We start from the raw sequence: 22,012 nt of genomic DNA on the forward strand, positions 1-22,012 counted from the left end.
TTTGAGACGAGTAGACATTCACTGATTAATCCAAATGCACACATAAAAAGAGCCAACATTTACATCCTGTGGTTAAAAAAAAGCAATGAATCCTGAAGGTCTATTATGGCCAAGCGCTGTAAAAGATTTTGTGCTGACAGTGTGCAGAAGTCCTCAAGTTTTGCAGCTATAAGTTAGCTGGCACCCAGAGAGAGTGTAGTATATCTAAAGGACTTATTGCTGTTGAAGTAAGCAAGAAAACTTCATGTTGTCAAGGGAGATACACCATAGACAAATCCGGGGGAATACCGGAAGTAATCAAGTCGATGTTTTGGCTTCATTTTTGGGGAGCAGTCATGTCGTCCATCTTTATATACAGTCTATGTGATAAACTCTGTTCTTATCTTTTATTTTTTAGGGGGTTGTATCTGCTATAAAGTCATGTGAGTTTGTTCTGGTCAGTTTATTAATTCTCTCTCCCTCCACAGATAACACTTTGGAGCAGCGTGCCCTGGACCAACTTCACCCGGGAGCTATGGACCACTCTGGGCTGCTGTGCTCAAACACGCCCTCCGCTTCCTGGAACGGACCTAAGGGCTCCACGTTTTCACCCGGAGCCTGGAACGAGCCGTACAACTACAGCATGAACAAAGGCCCGGCGGTTCCACCCAAACAGCACAGCGTCATCGGAGGAGGTACGCAGGACGGGGTGATGTTGGTAAGCTCGGGACAGTCGGCGAGCTCACATTCTGGTTCATTCGCGTCCGTGACGAACCCTTCTGGGAGAGGAGGGAATAACATGCCAGGGATTTCACTGGCGACGGCGATGATAGGAATGCGGAGCGAGACGGAAGGGGCTGCGGCGGACGGCGGGAGGGGAGGAGGGGGAGGTGGGGAGGCAGGGAGAGGGCGGGAGAGGTCGGCACGTTCCATAGCAGCGGCGAACGCCTTCAAATTCCGGGAGCGTTCCCTTTCCACGCCCACGGATTCTGGTTCCTTCTGCTTTACAGAAGGCCAGCCAGACGGGAACATCTTGCCTACAGGTAACGGGAACGCTATGGCAATAACAGACCACCAACAACAGCATCACAACTTCCTGGGTTTGGGTGAGAACTACGCCCTTCTCTACCCTAGAGGGAGCTCCGAAGACAGCGCCAGTACCACAGACACAATCTCCGTCACGGCTTCAGACTACAGCGCTGACGGCCGCCTGCGCCTACGCTCCCGCTCCATCTCACTTAAGAAATCCAAGCGCAAGCCGCCACCTCCTGTGAGGAGCGTGTCTCTCATGAAGAACCTCGGAGAAGCCGAGGGCAGGATCCACCATGAAGGCGGTCTTTACAGGGATGGCCGGCCAAAGAGCCTGCACATCCCCAGGGACCACTTCCCGGACTTCCAGCCCGATTTCCTCCTGCCCAGCTCCTCCAAACCCAGTATTGGTGAGCGGGAGCTGGGCCATGGAGGCACAGACGGACCTCCGAGCCTGGAGGTCCAGGCACCAGAGAGGGAGGGAGAGACAGAGCTGACCTTCCCCACTCACTGGCAGCTGGGGGATTGGAAGAATGACCCTTACAGGTAGGAAATGAAACTACACTTTATGTTAGCGGCTTATTTGCCCAATCCAGTTTGAATCTAAACTGCCTATTTGTTTTCTTATTGGCTCTTCAGTATTCTCTAAGTTTGGTCCATTCTCACTCCCAATTCGTCAAATACCGCCATTTGGTAAGTGCCCCACGGCATCGGAAATGTGATGTCACGTTTGTCATTAATATCATCAGTCCTGTGAGTCACGTAAGTCGCATTAGTCGTTAGACACGTGAGTCGTCAGAATCATTAGTCCTGTGAGTCACTTGAGTCGCTAGTATCGTCAGTTCCGTGAGTCACGAGAGTCGCTGGTCACATGAGTTCGCTTGTCAGTGAAGTTAACATCAACCACGACCGTATCCTAACGAAGTTGTGAAGTTGTGTTGCCTAGACCTAACTTCCTGTGAAAACGGAAGTATATTTTGAAAAGACACTATGCATGTAATGAGCATATATTGACACGCTGTCCCTGGTCTCTCCAAAAGTAACGCAAGACGTGTACCCCGTGCGTCAATCTCCGATGCTGAGGGGCACTGACCAAGCGGCGGTATTTGACGAGTTTGGAGTGAGAATGTGTTGATTTGTTAGATAAAGTCTTGAAATGCAGTCCTCTTTCCTCCAGGTCTCTTTCAGGCTCCAGCACAGCAACAGGTACCACAGTGATTGAATGTATGAAAGTCAGAGGCAGCTCGGAGTCCCTACTTGATTCTCCCTCCACCTCCAGAGCCACCTCACCCTCACAGCTCTCCATGGAAACGGACATCAAGGCGTCCTCGCCCTTCAAACCCCCAGGACTCATGTCCCCGTCAAGTGGCTACTCCAGCCAGTCAGAGACTCCCACCCCGACTGTTCCACTCAGTCACATGGCAGGTCATGGGACGGTAGGGACATTGGGGTGTAAGTTGCGCCCGAAGATCCCAGAAAGGAAATCATCGCTACCATCGCCCAAGGACCCGGCAGCGAGGTCTAGACTGTCCTTTGAGATGCCTGGGAATGCACACCTGGAGCTGTCCTCAATCAAGCCAAAGCAAAAGGCCAGCAGGCGACATTCTGACACCTCAACGGCGGCGAAACCGGGAAAAATCAGCCCCAGCTCCTCACAGGCTTTGCCAGTGGTCACCCAGAATGAGCTGAAGACGATTCGGCTTCGCTCCGTCTCTCGTGGTGACTTGGAGGACTGTCCCGATGGGGCGTCTGACACCATCGAAGAAGAGCAGCATGGCCGAGACTTAGGCGAGGACCCCAGTCCGCCACCCACCCTGCCGAAACCCAAACCACCTGTTGCTGTCAAGCCCCCGTTGCCCAAGCGGCCCCTAAACCTCCTCCTCAAGTCTCCTTCTCCCTCCTCCACTTCCCCCCTAGCCCTCGACTCACCTCCTGGCTCCCCTGTGGACCGGCCCGTGCCCCTAGGCAACATCTACAAAGTCATGAGGAAGCCCAAACCCAAAAAACCTCCACCGCAAGCAACAAGTCCCTCTGTTCTCCCAGATTCTACCACCGCTCCACAAACTGCCTATGATCACCCATTCCTCTTCCACTCCAAGGCCCTCTTTGATCTCCCTCCTCTTCCAGACCCCCAGCCTCTCCTGGAAGACCCAGCGATGGAGCCTGATTTTGACACCGACCCAGAGATCCGTCTTGGTCCTGGGGATGGAGGCTCACTCCCCTCTCCCTGCAGCAACCAGGAGGCCCCGGAGCTCCAAGACAAGAGCAAGACCCTCCCCTCAAGGATGACAATCTCCTGTCTGGCAGAGCTGTCGGACAAAAAGAAACCCAAGGTGAGGAAGACGTCTCTCAGAGAGTGCTTTATTTTAGGGGCGTCCTTGTGGTTAAGGTCATTAAAGGGATAGTTCAGGTGTTTCCCAGTCGGGTTGTATGAGGTACTTCTCCATAGTCAGTGTATTACCTACAGTAGATGACGGTCAGCACGCCACCAGTTTAGAGAAACAGACAGTAGTACCAGCACGGGAGCAAAGAGATGTACTGCTGTGGACGGGGGCAGCAGCAAAACGTATTTTAGACACCTAAAAAAATCAATATCAGTTTAAGCGTATGCTCTATTTAGAATATTTTCACCGGTTTACCTTAACGTGAGACAGTTGCACAATCTATGTTTAAGACGGCGAACTGAAGCCGTTATCTATGCTCTCGCCAAAGCAACCAGACTCTGTTGAAAAAAGGGTGATTTTACTTTGCAGAACACGGGGGTTGCTGGTTTACCGCTGCCTCAATGGGTTAGTTTGTTTGTGCTATTGTGTGACTTTAGCAAATCCGAACTAACCAAAGTAACACAATAAGACAAACAAACTAACCAATCAGGGCAGCAGTAGACCAACAACTCCCTTGTTCTGTGAGGTAAAATAACAGGTGTTACAATTACAGGAGTCTGGTGGCTTTGGCGAGAGCATAGATGGAGACAACGGCTTCAGTTGCCAGTCAGAAAGGGCTGTCTGACGGCAAGGTAAAGCAGCAAAAATATTCTAAATATAGCGTACCCTTTAACTGAAATTGATATTTATTAGGTGGCGAAAATACATTTTGCTGCCGTCCACAGCAGTACATCTCTTTGCTCCTGTGCTGGTACTGCTGTCTGTTTCTCTAAACTGGGGCGTACCGACCGTCATCTAATGTAGGTAATACACTGACTATGGAGAAGTACCTCATACAACCCCTCTTCAAAATACCCAAACTATCCCTTTAAGTGTGTCATTATGGCAAAACAGTAGAAATACAGTTCATGGATTTAGAGAATCGCAATTTACTTAATGTCCTCATTTTTAAGTAATTGTACTCATGTCTCAGAATTATTCCATCCATCCATCCATTATCTCTCTCTCTCATTAACTCTCAGAATTATTGCTGTACTTAATTTCTCATTCCTTTCCAGGTTCCACCTCCAGTACCCAAGAAGCCGAATGTCCTGCTCCTTCCCTCGTCGGTCCACTCTTCCACCAATGGCAGCGCAGAACGTCAGACCCCACAGGCCGACAGCCCCGTGGGACTCCGGTCTCCTGTAGGAGCTTTCCCACCAGAAGAGTTTCCCGGTTGTCCTAGTGTTCCCGATATGCTAGAGCAAGAGGAGAACCACTTGGGAACAGACGAGGAGAGTTCAAAAGAGTCATCACTTCAGTCGTCTTTGCAGGATTCCTCCCTCACAGAGCTGGGAGGGAAAATGGCCAGCGCTGGGATTGGGGCAGGTATGGTAATGGTTTCTGATATTGACAAGGCTGCATCAGGCATGTTTGTTCACACAGTTATACTGTAACTCCAGCTTTACTTTAACATTTAAAAGACTTTACAAAGCTGAAGAAACATTCAAAAGGAGCACTCGGTTTGTAGGGACAGCAGCTGTAGTCAGCTTGGAATCACACCAGTTACAATGGATTACAATGGAGACCCAGTTTCACGGTGAAATAAAAGGATCAAAATGTCTGTTGAAACTCAAATCACTAAAACACTGCTCACCATCTGTACACTCAGTGTGTTCCAAACCTTCACATTTATGCCAAAATATGGCTAACAGCTTCTATTTGTCACAAGCACGGGTAGCTGTTTGTCTTTCATGTAAGTGTAGTGTAATAAGAATATGAGTGTACTTTTTCAGTGATAAAGGAAGGTATAAAGGTGTTGTTTTAACGCAAGTAATTCATCAGACAAGAAGTCTGGTTGTATAGAATAAATCTGAGATTTTGAGAATAAAGTCATAATATTATGGCAATAAAGTCATAATATTATGACAAAGTCATAGGTTTACGAGGAAAAAAGTCGTAGTATTATTCGAATAAAGTCATATTATTATAAAGTAGTAATTTTACGTGTTATTTTCTTTTTTTTCTCGTAAAGTTATGACTTTATTCTCGTTACACTACGACTTTTTTTCTCGTAAAGTTATGACTTTATTTTCACAATATTCCGACTTTTTTCTCGTAATATTCCGACTTTTTTATCATAAAGTTCTGACTTTATTCTGTAAATCTCAGATGTTTTTTCCCTCAATGTGGCCCTAATACTCCGTAGTACATTGTTTCTTTGGCCCTCACTACATTAGACTTATATACTATATACTTAGACTGTAAACTGTGTTACCTTCATCACAATGATCAGATGTTTTGCGGCTCCAGACAGATTTTTGCCTAAAATGTCTCTTTTCATAGTAAAGGTTGCTGACCCCTTGACTAGACCATAAAGCAGGGGATGCTTTAGGGCGGGGCTACCTTGTGATTGACAGGTCGCTACCACGACGTTGTCCAGTCTGGGAGTTGTCCGTGTTTTTGTCGTTGAACTTTAACCCTTTCACTGTCTGTTTTCAGTTCATGAAAGTTAATTGTAACATTTTGTTCACCAAAAAATGTCTTACTCAGCGTTCGGTTGTTCTTGGTTGTGCTCAAACCCTCTCGTGTCACTTGTGGTTCCAAAATATCAAAATGGCGACGGTCAAAACGCCAAACTCGAGGCTTCAAAACCGCGACCAAGTCCACTTATATGCAGTCTACGCTGTACAATGAAATAGACCGACACATATTAGCTCGTAAATTCTGTTTGATCTTAATCAGAAGCAGTGGAACTCCCAACCTTTTTCTTCTCATTTCCTATGCACGTGTTTAATGATAGCCTGTCAGAGCTGCTGCATTTGATTAGGATCCTTCCCCGCTGCGTTTGATAACTCAGAACCTCCTGATTCTGCCAGAGGAGATTTCTCTTGTTTTTAAGCAAATCAAAACCCAATTGCTCTAAAATTGGACCACATCAAAACACAGACTGGTTCCCGCTGTTTGTAACAGTGAAGATGACATTTATCATTATTATCTAATTATTAACTGTTTCTCTGTGTAACTGAGTCACATTTACTTGACTTGCATACACTTGTATTATGAATATTGGCTTTGGTGAAGCAACCGCAGAAATGATGGGCTGAACTAAAAATACGTCATTTATGATGTTTTAATAAGATTTCTCTGTCTTGCTCAGATGACTCGGCGGCCAATGAGAAGACGATACTGCACATCGCCGAGGAAACAGATGACGACTTGTTGGCCAGCACACCCTCAACACACACCACCGAAGACCTGTTCACTATTATTCACAGGTTTGAACATGCACACACATACAGCCAATATACAGTCTACATACAGACTATAAAACAATGATATTACACTAGATGCATTTTCTCAAGAGGCCGTTCGATATGGAGGACAGAACCTGCCAAAATCAAACTAAATAGAATTTTAATAATAATAACAAAATAAATAAATGACTCGATTAATAAATATGCCATTAAATGTACCAAAATAATATAAAAAATAAATGAAGGCATTAATTAATTGATCAAATGTGACATAAAATTATATTTCTGTTTTAATGTTCATCTTTATTTATTTACCTTTGTATTTCTTTAACTATCTTCTCTTCTATTTAATATCCCCTTTTATTTATTTATTTATTTATTTTTTATTAACTTTTAAAATTTTGCATTTATTTTTAGATTTATTTATTCATTATTCAATTTATATATTTATTTATGTATTTAGTTGATCTATGCAGTCTTTTGTTGACCAACCAGTAGGCGAAAAGTTGATCCCATGACACACGTTGAATGACAGCCCCCTCATTTGCATAATGAGGCAAACATGCATAAAGAAATGTTAAAAGAAAAAAATACTTATTTATTTCTGATAAATAAGTTTGGGGAAATAATTAGGGGGGGAAATGCAAAGGGAAAATCATGCAGAAATAAATACATAATTTAAGAATTAATAAAATTAAAAAAAATAAGATAAAAAATAAAAAAAATCTATGCAAAAAATGGAAAATGAAATAAAAAAAATAAAAGGGAGAATTAAATAGAAAAGTAGGCGGATAGGAGAATTAATACAAAGATAAATAAATAAAGAAGCAAATTAAAACAAATATCCATACATGTTTTATCAATTAATTAATGCCTATATTTATTTTTAATGTTATTTTTTGTACATTTAATGGCATATCTATTTATTTATTTATTGATCGAGTTATATATTCGTATAGTTGGAAAGCTTAAATAGTGCATTATAAACTTATCAGCACAAATTGTTTCAGCCAATGCCAAGCTTGCCTGCTGGCTTATTATAACCCAGAGCACGTGACGAAAGACTCATTGTCTTGTTGAAAAAGGTGTGAGGCGGACAGAGCATAAGGTTCCTTAGCAAACGTACAGTGTGTTACTGCACGACCGCCGCCTCTTTTTTTGTCCTTTTTTCAGAATCTCTCTCACACAGAATCAGAAGAAAGCTAGTCTCTAAGCAACAAGTGTTCATGATTTTACCTTGCGTGATGCTGAAAATAGCTTGAAAGGCAGCGAAGAAAAGGTGAGGAGGAGGGAAGAGGAAGAACAAGAAAGGATCCTGTCAGTCCTCTTTCACACATAGTTCCTGGTAAATCACTGGGATAACCTTTCAGGCAACGCTAGTTCACTATTCACACATGCACTACATTCAAGAACATTTCCGTGCCTTTTCACCCATGCCATAGCAACAGAGAGCTGCAGGAATGAGTCCTAAAACCCAGAGTGTTTAGTGTGACTCATCTACAGTAGCCTGAGGAGTAAATTTCAAATTTATTGTGTGGAATTTATCTTCAAATCCTCCACCTTTGCTAATAATCTCCTCTTCTCTTCTCCCAGGTCCAAGCGAAGGGTTCTAGGCCGCAAGGAGCCGACGGACTCCTTCGGCAGCCGCCAGAGCCTAGTGTCCCCGGTGAAGCACAGCACCGGCGGCGGCGGCGACGTCCGAAATCTGACCTTAGGCAGCCAGAGGTCGAGCTCCCGCAACGAGAACTTCATGGCCCTGCTCCAGAAGAAAGGCAGCAAGTCTTCCAGCGGAGGAGCCAGAGTCTCCGCCATGGAGCTTCTCAAAAGCACAAACCCTCTGGCGCGGCGAGTCACCGAGTTTTCGACCACCTCGTCGACGGCCGGCGAGGGAGGAGAATCCGGGAAACCCAACGATCAGTGAGCGGAGGTATTGTTGTTAACCAGGTCCGTTTGCTGTTGACAAAGCTACCAACCAATTCTACAATGTGCCACCCACTGCAAGACGGGGCCTTCGTACTAACGTCCAACCGGATCGCTCCAACTACTGATTGACCATTTGCACTGTCCAATCAAATTGGAGCACATTTTTTGGACAAAATGGTCCCTCCCACGGTTGAAGCGTTATTGATCCCTGTCAAACCGGTCCCCTCTAGGAAAGCGAGAAATCTGTGGATATTGGTTTGAGGTTTTTAAGGTCGACACTGCTTCGTGTTTTCCTCATCGGGATGTGGTCAGTAGATGGATGGGTGGAGTGGACACTGGGAATATAAGGATATTCAGAGGATATCTTTACTCCTGGCTCCTTCTGGATGAAGAGTCCCAGATGATGAATCTGTAACCAGTTCTCCTGATCCACGAGGATACCACCGAGGATCCAATGAATCCAAGAAATAAATGGAATAAAATACAGATGATTGGCCTACAATTCAAACAAAACCCTCCAACCCGTAGCACTACAGCACCGACACCTGTAGACCTACAATTGAAGGGTCAATTATTAATGATCAGGCACCTGAGAAAGCAAATATGCCTAAAACCCTGGGCACCTGAACTCTTCTTCTTCTCCTCTCTATGGTAAAGGCAATACCATAGCAGGCATCAGCATTTTCAGACAGCTGAACCTTCGGATTTGAGCGGACTACGCGCTGCAGGATTTACAAAGAAAAACCACACGGGTGGCTTTTTTGCCACCAAAGATGACGCATGAGCATGTCACAGATTTTGTCGCTCATGCTACGAACACTTTACGAAACATTCCACAGAAGCGCCAAGCGACATTTTTGGAACGCAAGCACTTTTTTTCCCCCCTTGGGCGTCGGAGGTCGTTTTGCGGCGCAGCCTCCGCGTCGCTACGTTTCTCTCATCCATCATTATTTCTTTTTCTTATATTTTTTTCCCACACATGCTAGACGGCCATATACTGTACATGTTTCATTTGTGTGTAATCATGTACAAAGATAACTGTAACGCATCTATCCAGGGATGTCGACACAAAGACTAAAAATAGTGTACAGGAGCAGCTTGGACTACAAACTGCCCACACGATGGAGGGAAACACACTCAAACACACACACACACTCACACACACACGGACTAAGAAGTAACGCCATGGAAGACAAACAGAACAGACCGGATAACAGAGTGTGTGTGTGTGTGTGTGTGTGTGTGTGTGTGTGTGTGTGTTCATACGAGTGTGTGTGCGCAGATGAAATCTCGCCTGTGGAGTTTCTGTACGGAGAGCATGAAGCAGGCCTGGTTATTAAACAGGGTTTTTATTCATTTTGGTCTCTGGTGACGGGACCAAAGGACTATTCAAAACTACAAACAGACCAGAGGGGACCTAACGGTGTGTGTGTGTGTCTGTGTGTGTGTGTGTCTGTGTGTGTGTGTGTGTGCGTGTTCATGTGTGTGTAAAGAGGGAAGTGCCAAGAACAAGACAGAAGAAAGAGAGAGAGAGTGAACGTACATGTGCCTGTTTATGTGTTTGCTATTTTTTGTGTGTGTCCTCACTATGTGTGGATACGTGTGTGTGTGTGTGTGTGTGTGTGTGTGTGTGTGTGTGTGTGTGTGTGTGTGTGTGTGTGTGTGTGTGTGCGTGCGCGTCGTCACCCCCAACCCCCCCCGCTCCTTTCTTACGATAGGATTAGAATGACCTCCCTACACCCACACATTCCGGAACCAACAGGATTCCGGAATCATGAGGATTCAGTGGATTACGGAAGCAAAAAGGATTCCAGAACTCAGAGGATTCTGGAGTTCGGAACTCTGGAACGAGGGAGTCTTGTGACGTCAGAACCCCCCTCCCCTCCCCAGATCACTGCAGCTCTAGCAAAGAACGTATATCGCCAAGGAGTGAAAGTCAATTGTTCGTTCCATTGCAACGTCAGCGGCCAGCAGCAACGCTACGCTTCCGCCATTTTGGACTGAAAGCGCCGACCGGATGGCAGTATAACGTCCGCCTAAAAAGTGCCGTGCAAAAGTAAAACTAAATTATTTCTATTCTATCGTCATATTCTACCAGAATGGCCTGTGTTCAACAATGAAATATTCTGAATATAATTTGGGCTTCACGGTGGTTAGCACTGTCGCTCAAACCCGGCTTGGGGGTCCTTGTTTGTGGAGTTTGCATGTTCTCCCCGTGTTAGCGTGGCTTTATTCCGGGTGCTCATGTTTCCTCCCACAGTCCAAAGACATGCAGGTTCACTGTTGACTCTAAATGTCCCGTAGGTGTGAATGTGAGTGTGAATGGTTGTGTGTCTCTGTGTGTCAGCCCTGTGATAGTCTGGAGACCAGGGTGGACCCCGGCTCCATTCCCCCCCGCGACCCTGAATAGGATCATTTACAGATAATGGATGCGTTTTCAGTCCAAAATGGCGGCAGCCAGACTCTTTGCTTCTATACTCTGGCTCTGGCCTGAGCATCCGTCCGTCCGTCCGCATCGTCGCAGAGTGACGTTACAGGAATAGTTTCTGTTTGTTTTGCCCTCCTCCGTGCACGTTTTTCACAGTCAGAAGTGAGGTGGTGGTCTGTGCCACCCTCCTCCTCCTCCTCCTCCTCCTCCTCCTCCTCCTCCTCCTCCTCCTCCTCCTCCTCTTCCTCCTCCTCCTCCTCCTCCTCCTCCTCCTCCTCCTTTCATCACTGCTGGAGCACACACTCCCATCTGTCTCTCTGCATATAGCACCATCTCTTCTTCTTCTTCTCCTGGCAAATACAGTAGCACACTCTTTCTTCGCCTATATACTGCAACCTCTCTCTGTTTTTACACGTAGCACCGCCTCTCTATCCCTTCCTCTTTTACCCCCCCCTACCCCCCCCCCCCCCCCCCCCCATCTTCCGTTAACCTTCCCCAGTCTCTCCCATCTCTCTTCCTCCTCCTTTCCACCTCTCTGCATTCAGTCTATGCATCCGAGCTCGGCAGACGACACAACACCGGATGAATGTCAATGAATGACTGTTAAGAAGATAGATGCTGTGCTTAGTTTGCGAGTGCAAAAAAAAACATCTTTCTATCAGCGCTTTATCTTCTGCCTTCTTTCTTGCTCTTTTTATACTTTTCCTTTAACCTTCCTTTCGAGTAACATGGAATTAACGTGGATGAATGAATGGGTAGGATCCGTGCACAAACACGGAAACAGGCAGGGTTTGAGTGTGTTTTTGCATAAAGGACCTTTACTTTTGGACGGTGAACAAGACCCCTCCCCACCCCCCGTTGTATTTGGCCCCTGACCGACCCTCAGTTCTGGATCAGCGTGTGGACGGTCTGAGGATTTTGGATTAGCAGTGGTTCAGCTCTAACACCTGACTTATCCCCTGCATGGATGGACCGTGCGGGGGGAGGAGGGAAACGTTCATCCCTCGGTGCTATTGAGTCAGAGCTCCCCCTAGTGGATGGAAAAGGAGGAACCACACAAGAACAGGAGAGTTTACTCCCGTCACACACATCTCTCTCTTCCCCACAACAGTCCTTCAGGTATTCCATCATCCTGAAAAAAAAAAAAAAGATGATGATTTTAAAAATGCATAAATTATCACCATTTACGATGACTAGTCAAGTGACGCTTGTTTTAAATATTTAGTGAATGAAAAAAGATAAACCTATAAAACTCTGTGTTTGTTTGCCTTGTATACTGAATTATTGGCGTGTTGCTGCAGCGCCTACTGTGTTTTTATTTCATTTTATTATCATTTTTTTGTATTATTATTATTTCAGCTGCCTTGGTAGTACACACACACACACACACACACACACACACACACACAAACACAACCTTTGCAAACATCTGGCCAATATAAGAGAACAGCTGTAAAAGGGAGCATTTCTGTTTAATCTGACCTGTGAAGAATAGTTTGGGAATCTGGTGCCTCACGTGACTCAGATATATATAGACATAAAATATGCCCAAATCTGCATTCATATACAGTAGAGCTGCATCGATTAGTCGGTCGACTATTTTGATAATAGATTAATTCTTAATGGGGGGTTTTTTCACGCAAAAATGGCAGAAAATGTTGTTTTCAGCCTCTCAGATATGGCGATTACCTGTTAAATATCACGTTAAACTGAACATCTCCGGGTTCGGGACTGACAAAACAAGACATTTTCACTATTTTCTGACATTTTATAGACCGCACGATGAATCAGTTAATCTAGAAAATAATCTGCAGATAAATCGATGATGAAAATAATCGTTAGTTGAAGCCCAGTCTCACGGCAAAGTGTGTAACACATCCGTCTGTCCACAAGAAGAAAGCGTGTCAGCGTCAAGTTTTGAATATTACACGTCTGCATGGAGGTGCATTGTTAGCGACGGTTGTCACGTGATGTTTGTCACATGTTTGCCGTACTCCGTACGACGCTCAGAGCTAGTGACGTAGTATAAAAGTTAGAAAGACCACTTAGGATGGGGAGGTGGATCGGTCCAACAAACACTGGACTTTCAACGGGGAGGCCTGTGTTTGTTGGACCTGTGTTTTGTTTTTTAAGTTAAGTGACTGTTTTCCGCACTGATGTTACGTTGTTTCCGTAGGTGTTTACATACTTATTTTAAGCCCAACCATGACATTTTCCCTTAACCAAACTAAGTGGTTTTCTTTCCTGATCCTAAGTCAGGGACCATGACATTTTCCCTTACCCTAACTAAGTGGTTTTGTTTCCTGATACTAAGTCAGTGACCATGACATTTTTCCCTTACCCTAACTAAGTGGTTTTCTTGCCTGATCCTAAATCAGTGACCGTGACAATTTCCCTTACTCTAACTAAGTGGTTTTGTTTCCTGATCCTAAATCAGTGACCATGACATTTTCCCTTACCCTAACTAAGTGGTTTTCTTGCCTGATCCTAAGTCAGTGACCGTGACATTTTCCCTTACCCTAACTAAGTGGTTTTGTTTCCTGATCCTAGGTCAGTGACCATGACATTTTCCCTTAATCTATTTAATTGGTTTTCTTGCCTGATCCTAAGTCAGTGACCATGACATTTTCCCTTACCTTAACTAAGTGGTTTTCCTTCCTGATCCGTGGCTTTGTTCGCCCCCTGCTGGTACTGCACATCAACACAGGCGTGTAATATTCACGTCTCTGTGAGGCAAAACGTGACACTGAAGTGCTGTCCTCTGGTGGACAGGCGGACCTTTGGCGTGATATTGGGTTGAATATATATACAGGTATGCGAGAGTACGGTAGTGTAGTTATATTCCCCGCTTTAGAGCAATATCCGTCAGAGCAATCACACATAGGTGAAGTTTGAAGGGAGATAAAAAAAAAAAAAAAAAAGTGATTTGAACCATAGCCACAGATTTTGTTCTAAATGTGGGAACAGAGGAGAGAGATATGAGTAGAGTGTAAGGGGAGAGGATGTGTTGTTTTAGCACAATAACAACAGGAACAGTTCGTTGTTAAAAAGTACCATCACAGTGTTGTTTTACTTCCTGTGTCGACAGATGGAATATATCTTCAACGTGGCACATTTGGCTCGACAGTCTTTAGCAGGGAAGTAAGCAGAGGTACAAACAGAGACATACTGTATGGGTACACTGGTAAAAAGGGCGCTGCAATCATTTAATATCGAGAAGAATGTGTACGTTTTTACAGTTTTTCAGGGGCAGAGTTGCATCGGAGGCAGAGATAATCTCATCGGTGGGGTTACTGCCAATTTGGTGCCATATTTTTGATACTTTTAAGGTCTACTAACAACAAATGTACAGACAATGGGAACTTTCCCTCGGCTCTCTCCACACACACACACACACATACATACCAACCAATGGGAATATTTCACCCTGACGAGGAGCTCTGCCTCCCAGAAATGTCTGTAGAACTAAATTACCAATCTCTGAAATGTGTCGACAACTTATTATATTGAAAATGACGTTTCTATATAAAGTGTGAAAAGAGAGCTGACACTAGAAATATATTGAATATTTAATCCCTCCTTTAGGAGTATAGGGGAGAGGTGGAGGAGGAGGGTGCGGAGCAAAGGTTTGATTCTGCTGAATGTGGGGATTACCACGCTGAAATTTACACTTCCTCCATCATCTTTCCCTTCACCTCCTCTCTCTCCCTTCTTCTCAGCCGTCGTGTGACTCAGAGGAGTAATCGTGTTAAAAGCTTTTCCCTCTCTCTCGCTCTCTCGTTTGCTCCCCTGCAAAGCGATGAAAGGTGTGGGGAAGTGCGGAGCGCTGCGATCGGCCATTAATTAATTTGGTTTAATTTTACAGTCGGTCTCCGCAGATGCGGAACAGCCAAACGTTGCTAGGAGACGTAAATAAAAGCAGAGGAGGAGAAGTCGGAGACTTGGAGTTGAGGCGAGGATACTTTTCTCTAAAGCCAACGGAAAAATTGATCTGAATAAGCCAAACAAAGTTTGTGTGAATAACATGTTTACAGTCATTTAAGTACAATGAATAGAGCTACTAAAATGACACCAGACGAGCATGAATAAATCAAACATCCCTTCAGACTTTAGACTCCAAAACAAAGTCGACCACAAGTCAGTGCTGTGTTTGGATATGATCAGTCACAGACAAAAAACATCTACTACAGAAGTCTATTATTCTACCACCACGTGCACAAAGGCTTTAAACAAGTGGACGTAGTCACCTTGACGTCATCCATTGGTTTGTGGACTGCCGTTTTGAAGCCTTGAGTTCCGCATTTTGGCCGTCGCTATCTTGGTTTTAAGAGGTCACCATCTTGGTTTTTGGCTGTCGCCATCTTGGTTTTAAGACTCACCATCTTGGTTTTTAGCCGTCACTATGTTGGTTTTTGGCTGTCGCCATCTTGGTTTTTGGCGGTCGCCAAATTGGTTGTTAGCTGTCCCCATATTGTTTTTTGGCCGTTGCCATCTTGGCTTTTAGCCATCACCATCTTGGTTTTAAGAAGTCACCATCTTGGTGATTGGCCGTCACCATCTTGGTTTTTGGCCGCAGCCATCTTGGTTATTGGCCGTCATCATCTTGGTTATATATATTTAGAATAGACACGAGAGGATGGAGCTAATTACAACTGAATGCTGAATAAAACATTTTTAACGACCTAAAGGGTTATAATTAACTTTCACGAACTGATAACACACCGTGAAAGACGAAAACACGAACAACTCTCAGACCGGACAACGCCGTGGCAGCGACCTGTCAATCACAAGGTAGCCCCGCCCTAAAGCATCCCCTGCTTTATGGTCTATCTGACTCTAAATGGGACCATAATTTACTAAATGAACATCATGCTGTATTGAAGAAGACTTGAAACTAGCGATTGAGACCATAAACTCATGTTTACAATGTTTACTGAGGTAATAAATCAAGAGAGAAGTAGGCTCATTTTCTCATAGACTTCTATACAATCAGACTTCTTTTAGCAACCAGAGGAGTCGCCCCCTGCTGGGTGGTAGAGAGAATGCAGGTTTAAGGTACTTCAGCGTTGGCTTCACTTCTCAGTTCCGGAGTCGCCCACTGGTTGTAGTCTATTTCTGCGGGGGTCAGCTGTTCCTTTCTGGTCTCAGGTTTCAGTTTTTTTTATTAGTAAATGCGGTCCATCTTTATGAGAGAGTGAAAGAGGGTGAAAAAGACAAAGAGGGGTAATGGTTGCAGATTTGGGCCAAAGAGTATCTTGAATTTGTTTTAGGGTATACCAGAGGGGTGGGGTTTACAGTGTTTGGTCATTTCAGGGGTACTATTGGAGTAGGCATGCTGCCCAACACAAAAACTGACGTCCTTCGCTGGTAAAGCCCACCCTCCTGCCACACCACGCAAAGTGAAACAAACCCCCCAACCCAATGCTAACCCCAGTTTAGGGGCTGTACAGGCAGCTTATAAAGACACAGAGATGATAGTTAGAGAGACATAGAGAAAGAGAGACAGACAGAGTTATTGGAATTATTCTATTTTTGTTATTCCTCATTGAAAAAGACATATTTAAAGGAATATTCCGTGTATGTATTGAATAACCTCTGTTCCCCCCCGCCCCATCCAGTGGTGTTTGACGGCATAGCTGCGAGGCGGCGTCACACACAAACGCTTCCCTCTGCAGCTATGCAACGCCAATGTGATGAAATTATTATATCATTATAAATAAATTATTTTTCTTGCTTAAAAACTGAATATTTTGTTTGTTTGCTTTTCTCTCTGTTGTTGGTGCTTTCTACTCCAACCCTACAAGGTTACTCTCTGAATCGGTGTTAATGAGTTTCCCCGGGGAGGCAGCAGCACTTTAGTTAATTGGGTGTTTCCGTGTGAAGCACGAGACGCTGACTAAAACCTCTTGATCCAAAGTTTAGTCATTATTTACTTATTTAGGTCTTGAAATTACTATGCATGTTCATATAGCAGAAGCTGGTTTATGAAAGAAACAATTTTATTTGTGTTCCTACAGCTCTGATTCCAGTAAAACAGACCAGAATTCATATTGCTTCTATATTAAAGGTGCTCAATACGATATCCAGAGCATTGATATAGAAGCAAACTATTTGCTATGTAAAGATATAGTGGAGTCATACCCATGGATGTATAATAAGAACTCACAAACCCCAAGATGGCACCTATTGCTTGCTTGGTACATACGCCAAAAAGCGGCCCACTGATTTTGCACAGTAGAGTTTCTCCAGCTCGGCCCAGTCGGCCCGTAGACTTTACATTGTGTTGGCGTAACAGATTTTTAAATCGCTTTTCTCACCTCGAGGAAAGCTCAACAGATATAAAACCTCCATGGAACAAAAATTCATAATAAATAGAGTCATAATCGACAACGCTGTTGCGGAGGCGCCCACCCTCCGGTTCCCCCTCAAGCTAACACTGTTAGCTCTGTCAGCACTGTTGTTGTTGTTTTCACTGTTAGAGCTGTTAGCACCATATAAACTCAGAAAAAAAAGTTTGGAAATTTGTGTTTGGTGGATTATTTCTCTGTTGTTACAATGCTAATTGGCATTTTATTTTAGATCGTTGGAAAGCCTGTTTATTTACCTTCACAATGATGTCCAACTTGTAAGGATCATGCATTTGTGGGATGAGCAGCACAGCTGATTATGTAGGTAGCGCCCAAGTAAAATTTGCCAAAATTCTCTGCCAATGCTAAACAGTGTATTCTCCTGCTATGCTGATTGTTGCACCAATGGAGTAACAGCTTTTGGTGGGGGCAGTGTCATGGTGGGGGGCGGCATCTCCCTCACTGGCAAAACAAGGCTTGTCATCATTGAAGGCCATCTCAATGCAGTGAGATATCGGGATGAGATTCTGCAGCCAGTGGCGATCCCATATCTCCACAATCTGGGACCTAACTTCATCCTCCAAGAAACAACGCTCGCCCCCACAGAGCCAGGGTTATCACAGACTACCTCCACAATGTGGGAGTAGAGAGAATGGAACGGCCTGCCAAGAGTCCACACCTCAACCCAATTCAACAGCTTGGGCGTGCTGTACGTGTTAGAGTGACCAACACAGCCACGCTGGCTGACGAATCCTGGTTGAGGAATGGAACGCCATCCCACAGCAACGTGTGACCAGGTTGGTGACCAGCATGAGGAGGAGGTGCCAGGCTGTTGTGGCTGCGTATGGATCTTCCACCGCTACTGATGCTCCTGACGGTGTATTAAATTAATAAAGTGTAAAATAGCCAATATGTCTTGTTTGTTCCTTGTTACTGATAGAGAGTTCAATCATCCAATCCACCAAACAACTCAAAACAAGAGTCAATACCAACAGGAGAATACACTGTTTACCATTGACAGAGTATTTTGGCAATTTTTTCTTGGGCGCTCCCCACATAATCAGCTGTGCTGCTCATCCCACAAATGCATGATCCTTACAAGTTGGACATCATTGTGAAGGTAAATAAACAGGTTTTCCAACGATGTAAAATACAATGACCATTAGCATTGTAACAACAGAGAAATAATCAACCAAACACAAGTTTCCAAACTTTTTTTTCCCCAGTTATATATAAACGTAGATGCCACTGGATAAAAAGCACTATAACCTTTACATTTCTCAACTGATTTCAATGAATCGTTTTTATATTCAGGTGTTTATAATCTACGTGTAGTACTGTAGGTTAGATTCGCCCCCCAAAAAAAACTTTGGGTGAAAAAAGGTCCAGGAACGTTACGGTACTGCTTCCGGTTCATGGATCACCGGCCGGTCTGTCTGGTATTAAAAATTCGTAATCTCCTAACACATTTTCCTTTTAGAATTTTTCACATCATCAACATCACAGTTTAAGTTACATCGTTACAAAACATTCGCTTCCGTAAGTCATCAGATAAGAGCTAGCTAGCGTTTGTTATTGTTAGCTAATCCTTGACCAGAGCTAATGTTAGCTTATACATCTTCATGTCTAACATAATATTGTGTTTTAAACTTGAAATTTACGATATGTGTGTCTGATATCGCAAACAATAAAGCTGATGTCATGTCTTGGGTTTTGGAACAGTAATGTTAACTCAGCAATATTTAGCTATTTTATTCAATTTATGTTAAGTAACTTTAGGTGCACTAACATGTTATGTTATATTATATTATATAAGGACATCTCCACAAGTATTGACAAAGGAAAATAAGCCAAAGCCATATTGACAAACGTGAATATTTACAATTCCTTATGACAAATAAAATATTTTCCACCACGTAAATAGTTCAGTTCATGTAACGTCAAGCTTAGCTAATGTTGATACACGCTCTTTAGAGCGTCTTGCAGCGATTATAGCCTAGTATCAAGATTTTTAAGTAACTGGAGACAAAACTCCTACGTTATAGTTCCTTTTATCCAGAAAAACGGCAGCTCCCCTGTTCACTTGTATGTGTTTACAGGCCAGTCCTGACCTTCCGACTATGGCGGCGGTGTTGACGTATCGCAGCAACGGGCTGAAGCGGCCAATCCGGTATGTATATACAGTATATCTACAATTAGCACCGTTAGCTGTGAGCCGCCCGCTCAGCTGTCTGTTTGTATATAAAAATACATCCACGTTATCATTCAATCAATCTCAAAATGGGGCTCTAATAGGTAAAGAAGACTCCCATTCCCTCTAATTGAGACCCCCAGTAGTGGCCACATTAACCTGCTACGGGCAGGACAAAATGCCCCCCCCGTGGGGTAAAACCTTATCATTTCTGTTTATATTGTGCTTTAGTGGTAGAGATGGGGCCACACAGGAGATGCCAGGGAGTAGTACAAAGCTAGTGTTTGTTCTTGATGATAAAGTAGTTAGTCACTTACGGCTGTTTTCATGTTCAACATATTGCATCTAAAAAACAACTTTTCAGTTGTTGTGCTCATACATCTGTGTATCTGGAGTTCCTACCAACCCACAAACTGTGAAATAAGACGACCCACTCAGTTTTTGTGTGGGCTGTTTAGATCAGAAAACATGTGATTCAACAACAGACAAACACAGCAGACTGGGCTTTTCTTAAAGAGACAGGCGCTAAAACGGAGTGTTTTCAGACAGATAGTGAATGCAGGTATATTCAGACAGACAGTATGAGAAAAATAATGAGCTTTTTGAACATTAAAGCATGTAAACATGTTCTTGTAGAAACCCAAAATACAAGTATGAACCTGAAAATGAGCACGATATGTCCCCTTTAATGTTGAGTTATTCTGCTAAGCCCCTGATTTTACACATCCTTTTGGCCGTACAGTGTAGAGACCTGAGGTATGTACATGTTTTTATATTCACAGTATGCTGGATGCAAATATCTGGCTTATTCTGCCTTATATAAGAAACTCGGAGTCACTAAAGATCCGAGGTTAGGGCTTTTAAGGGTATTGATAAAAATGAAAACTAAGCACCCAAAAGGTGAATTATAACACTTCATCATCCCAAAGTAACTCCTTGATTATGCTGAAAATCAAAGATTGATCATATCCAACATTTTGTGAGGATATGTGGGGGGATTTTTTCTTTAAATCCAGATCAGTGCTGCACGTTTTCTTTATTATTTTATTTTAGAAGCATCAGTTTACCTGAGGAGAGTTGTGTTTCCGTTAAGAGTGTGAATGATGTCGTAGCTCTGGGGGAAGGAAGATTTCATAATTAGCCAGTGTTCACTGCAGAAACAAACTCACATAATTACCTGTCCCTGTCCTCTCAGGGCTGTCTGTGTAAGGACCAATTAGAGAGGGGACATTTTGTCTGATCCTCACTTCTTCAAAAGGGGGTTAGACTTGGTTTTAGCATTAAAGTAAGAATTATATCTAAGTTAGGGTTAGGTGCAGGGTCCTCACAAGTATGTTAATGTGTCTACAGGGCTAAATGTTTGTGTGTGGACTCAGGTGGTCTATCGAGGCTGCTGCTGCTGCTGCTGCTGCTGCTGCAGTGTGTTTCATGTTCCAGCTCCGTAATGACATCCTCTCCGTTAATTGCATCCTTCCTATTCAGACACACACACAAACACATCTTCACCCTCTGTTGTGTCACTGTTTTCTTATTGGGCTCTAGAGCCATCTAGTGGCTGAATATTTACTGTCAGTGCAACCTTTAGTGGGCTTAAAATCAAACAAATTACACATGAAGACATCATAAATACGACATGAGAGGCACAAACTGTAGCTACTGGGACTGTAAAGTATAGTAGAATATACTCCTGCACTTATTATAACATGTGAACATGCAGTTTTCTCTCCCTGCTGAGGAACACTGTCAACTTTGATTTATTGTGTGAGATGTTAAAGAGGTTCTGTCAAAGACAGTTGTTGAATACTAATATGACAAAATACCTGCAGTCTCATCTTTACTACAATGATGCGTTCACTGTCCTGTGCAGTAACAGATATTTGTTCATCTTAAAATGTGGACAGAAAACCACAGAACACTAACGTTAGTTATGTTTCTTTGTTAATATCACAAAGTTAGCTAACTTATTTTAAAAATGAGTTAACTCAAAATACTTAAACATTGATGAAATAAATAAACTTGTTTTTCTCTTCGAAAAGAAAAAAACAAGAATTACCGCCTCACGGTGGTAGTTTACATCCATGTCTGTCAAACATGTCATCACTTCATCATTTTATCATAATATACATTGTGTGAAATTGTCATAATTAGCATATGAATCCTCGAGTTATGGCCAAAAATGTGTTTTGTGAGGTCACAGTGACGAAGTGGGCGTTTGTGCAACATGTGTGCTGAGTTTAATTTCAAATCCAGTTTCCATCATTTTAAATCAAGTTTAACTACATTATGATGACACTTTACCTTTACAAAACCAAGTCAGTCAGGAAGAAAGCATTCACATCATCAGTTCAGTGTTCACTGCATCCATTCAGATAAACCTCCTTTGTGGTAAAACGAGGCAACGGTGACATCTGCTGGCAGAAAGCAGCTCCAGCAGGAACAACAGAACATGAACGGTGGTGAGAACGACCACTTCAACACGGATTTCTGAGGGGAAA

At 43.6% G+C, this 22,012-nt stretch overlaps 1 protein-coding gene across 4 annotated transcripts in view; it reads left to right on the forward strand.

Moving 5' to 3' along the window:
• The window catches only part of nhsl2 (NHS-like 2), a 244,198-nt gene extending 227,473 nt beyond the window's left edge, over positions 1–16,725 (forward strand). For all 4 annotated transcript variants that reach the window (XM_074623120.1, XM_074623121.1, XM_074623122.1 and 1 more), the window contains exons 6-11: positions 468–1,554; positions 2,186–3,341; positions 4,451–4,760; positions 6,532–6,649; positions 8,222–15,573; positions 15,622–16,725. In XM_074623120.1, coding sequence (XP_074479221.1) covers positions 468–1,554; positions 2,186–3,341; positions 4,451–4,760; positions 6,532–6,649; positions 8,222–8,549 — 2,999 coding nt within the window. In that variant the 3' untranslated portion in view covers positions 8,550–15,573; positions 15,622–16,725. The remainder of the gene's footprint in view (positions 1–467; positions 1,555–2,185; positions 3,342–4,450; positions 4,761–6,531; positions 6,650–8,221; positions 15,574–15,621) is intronic.
• Positions 16,726–22,012: the final 5,287 nt, after the last annotated feature.

Source organism: Sebastes fasciatus, chromosome 22 (genome assembly GCF_043250625.1).
Source record: "Sebastes fasciatus isolate fSebFas1 chromosome 22, fSebFas1.pri, whole genome shotgun sequence".
NCBI lineage: Eukaryota > Metazoa > Chordata > Actinopteri > Perciformes > Sebastidae > Sebastes > Sebastes fasciatus.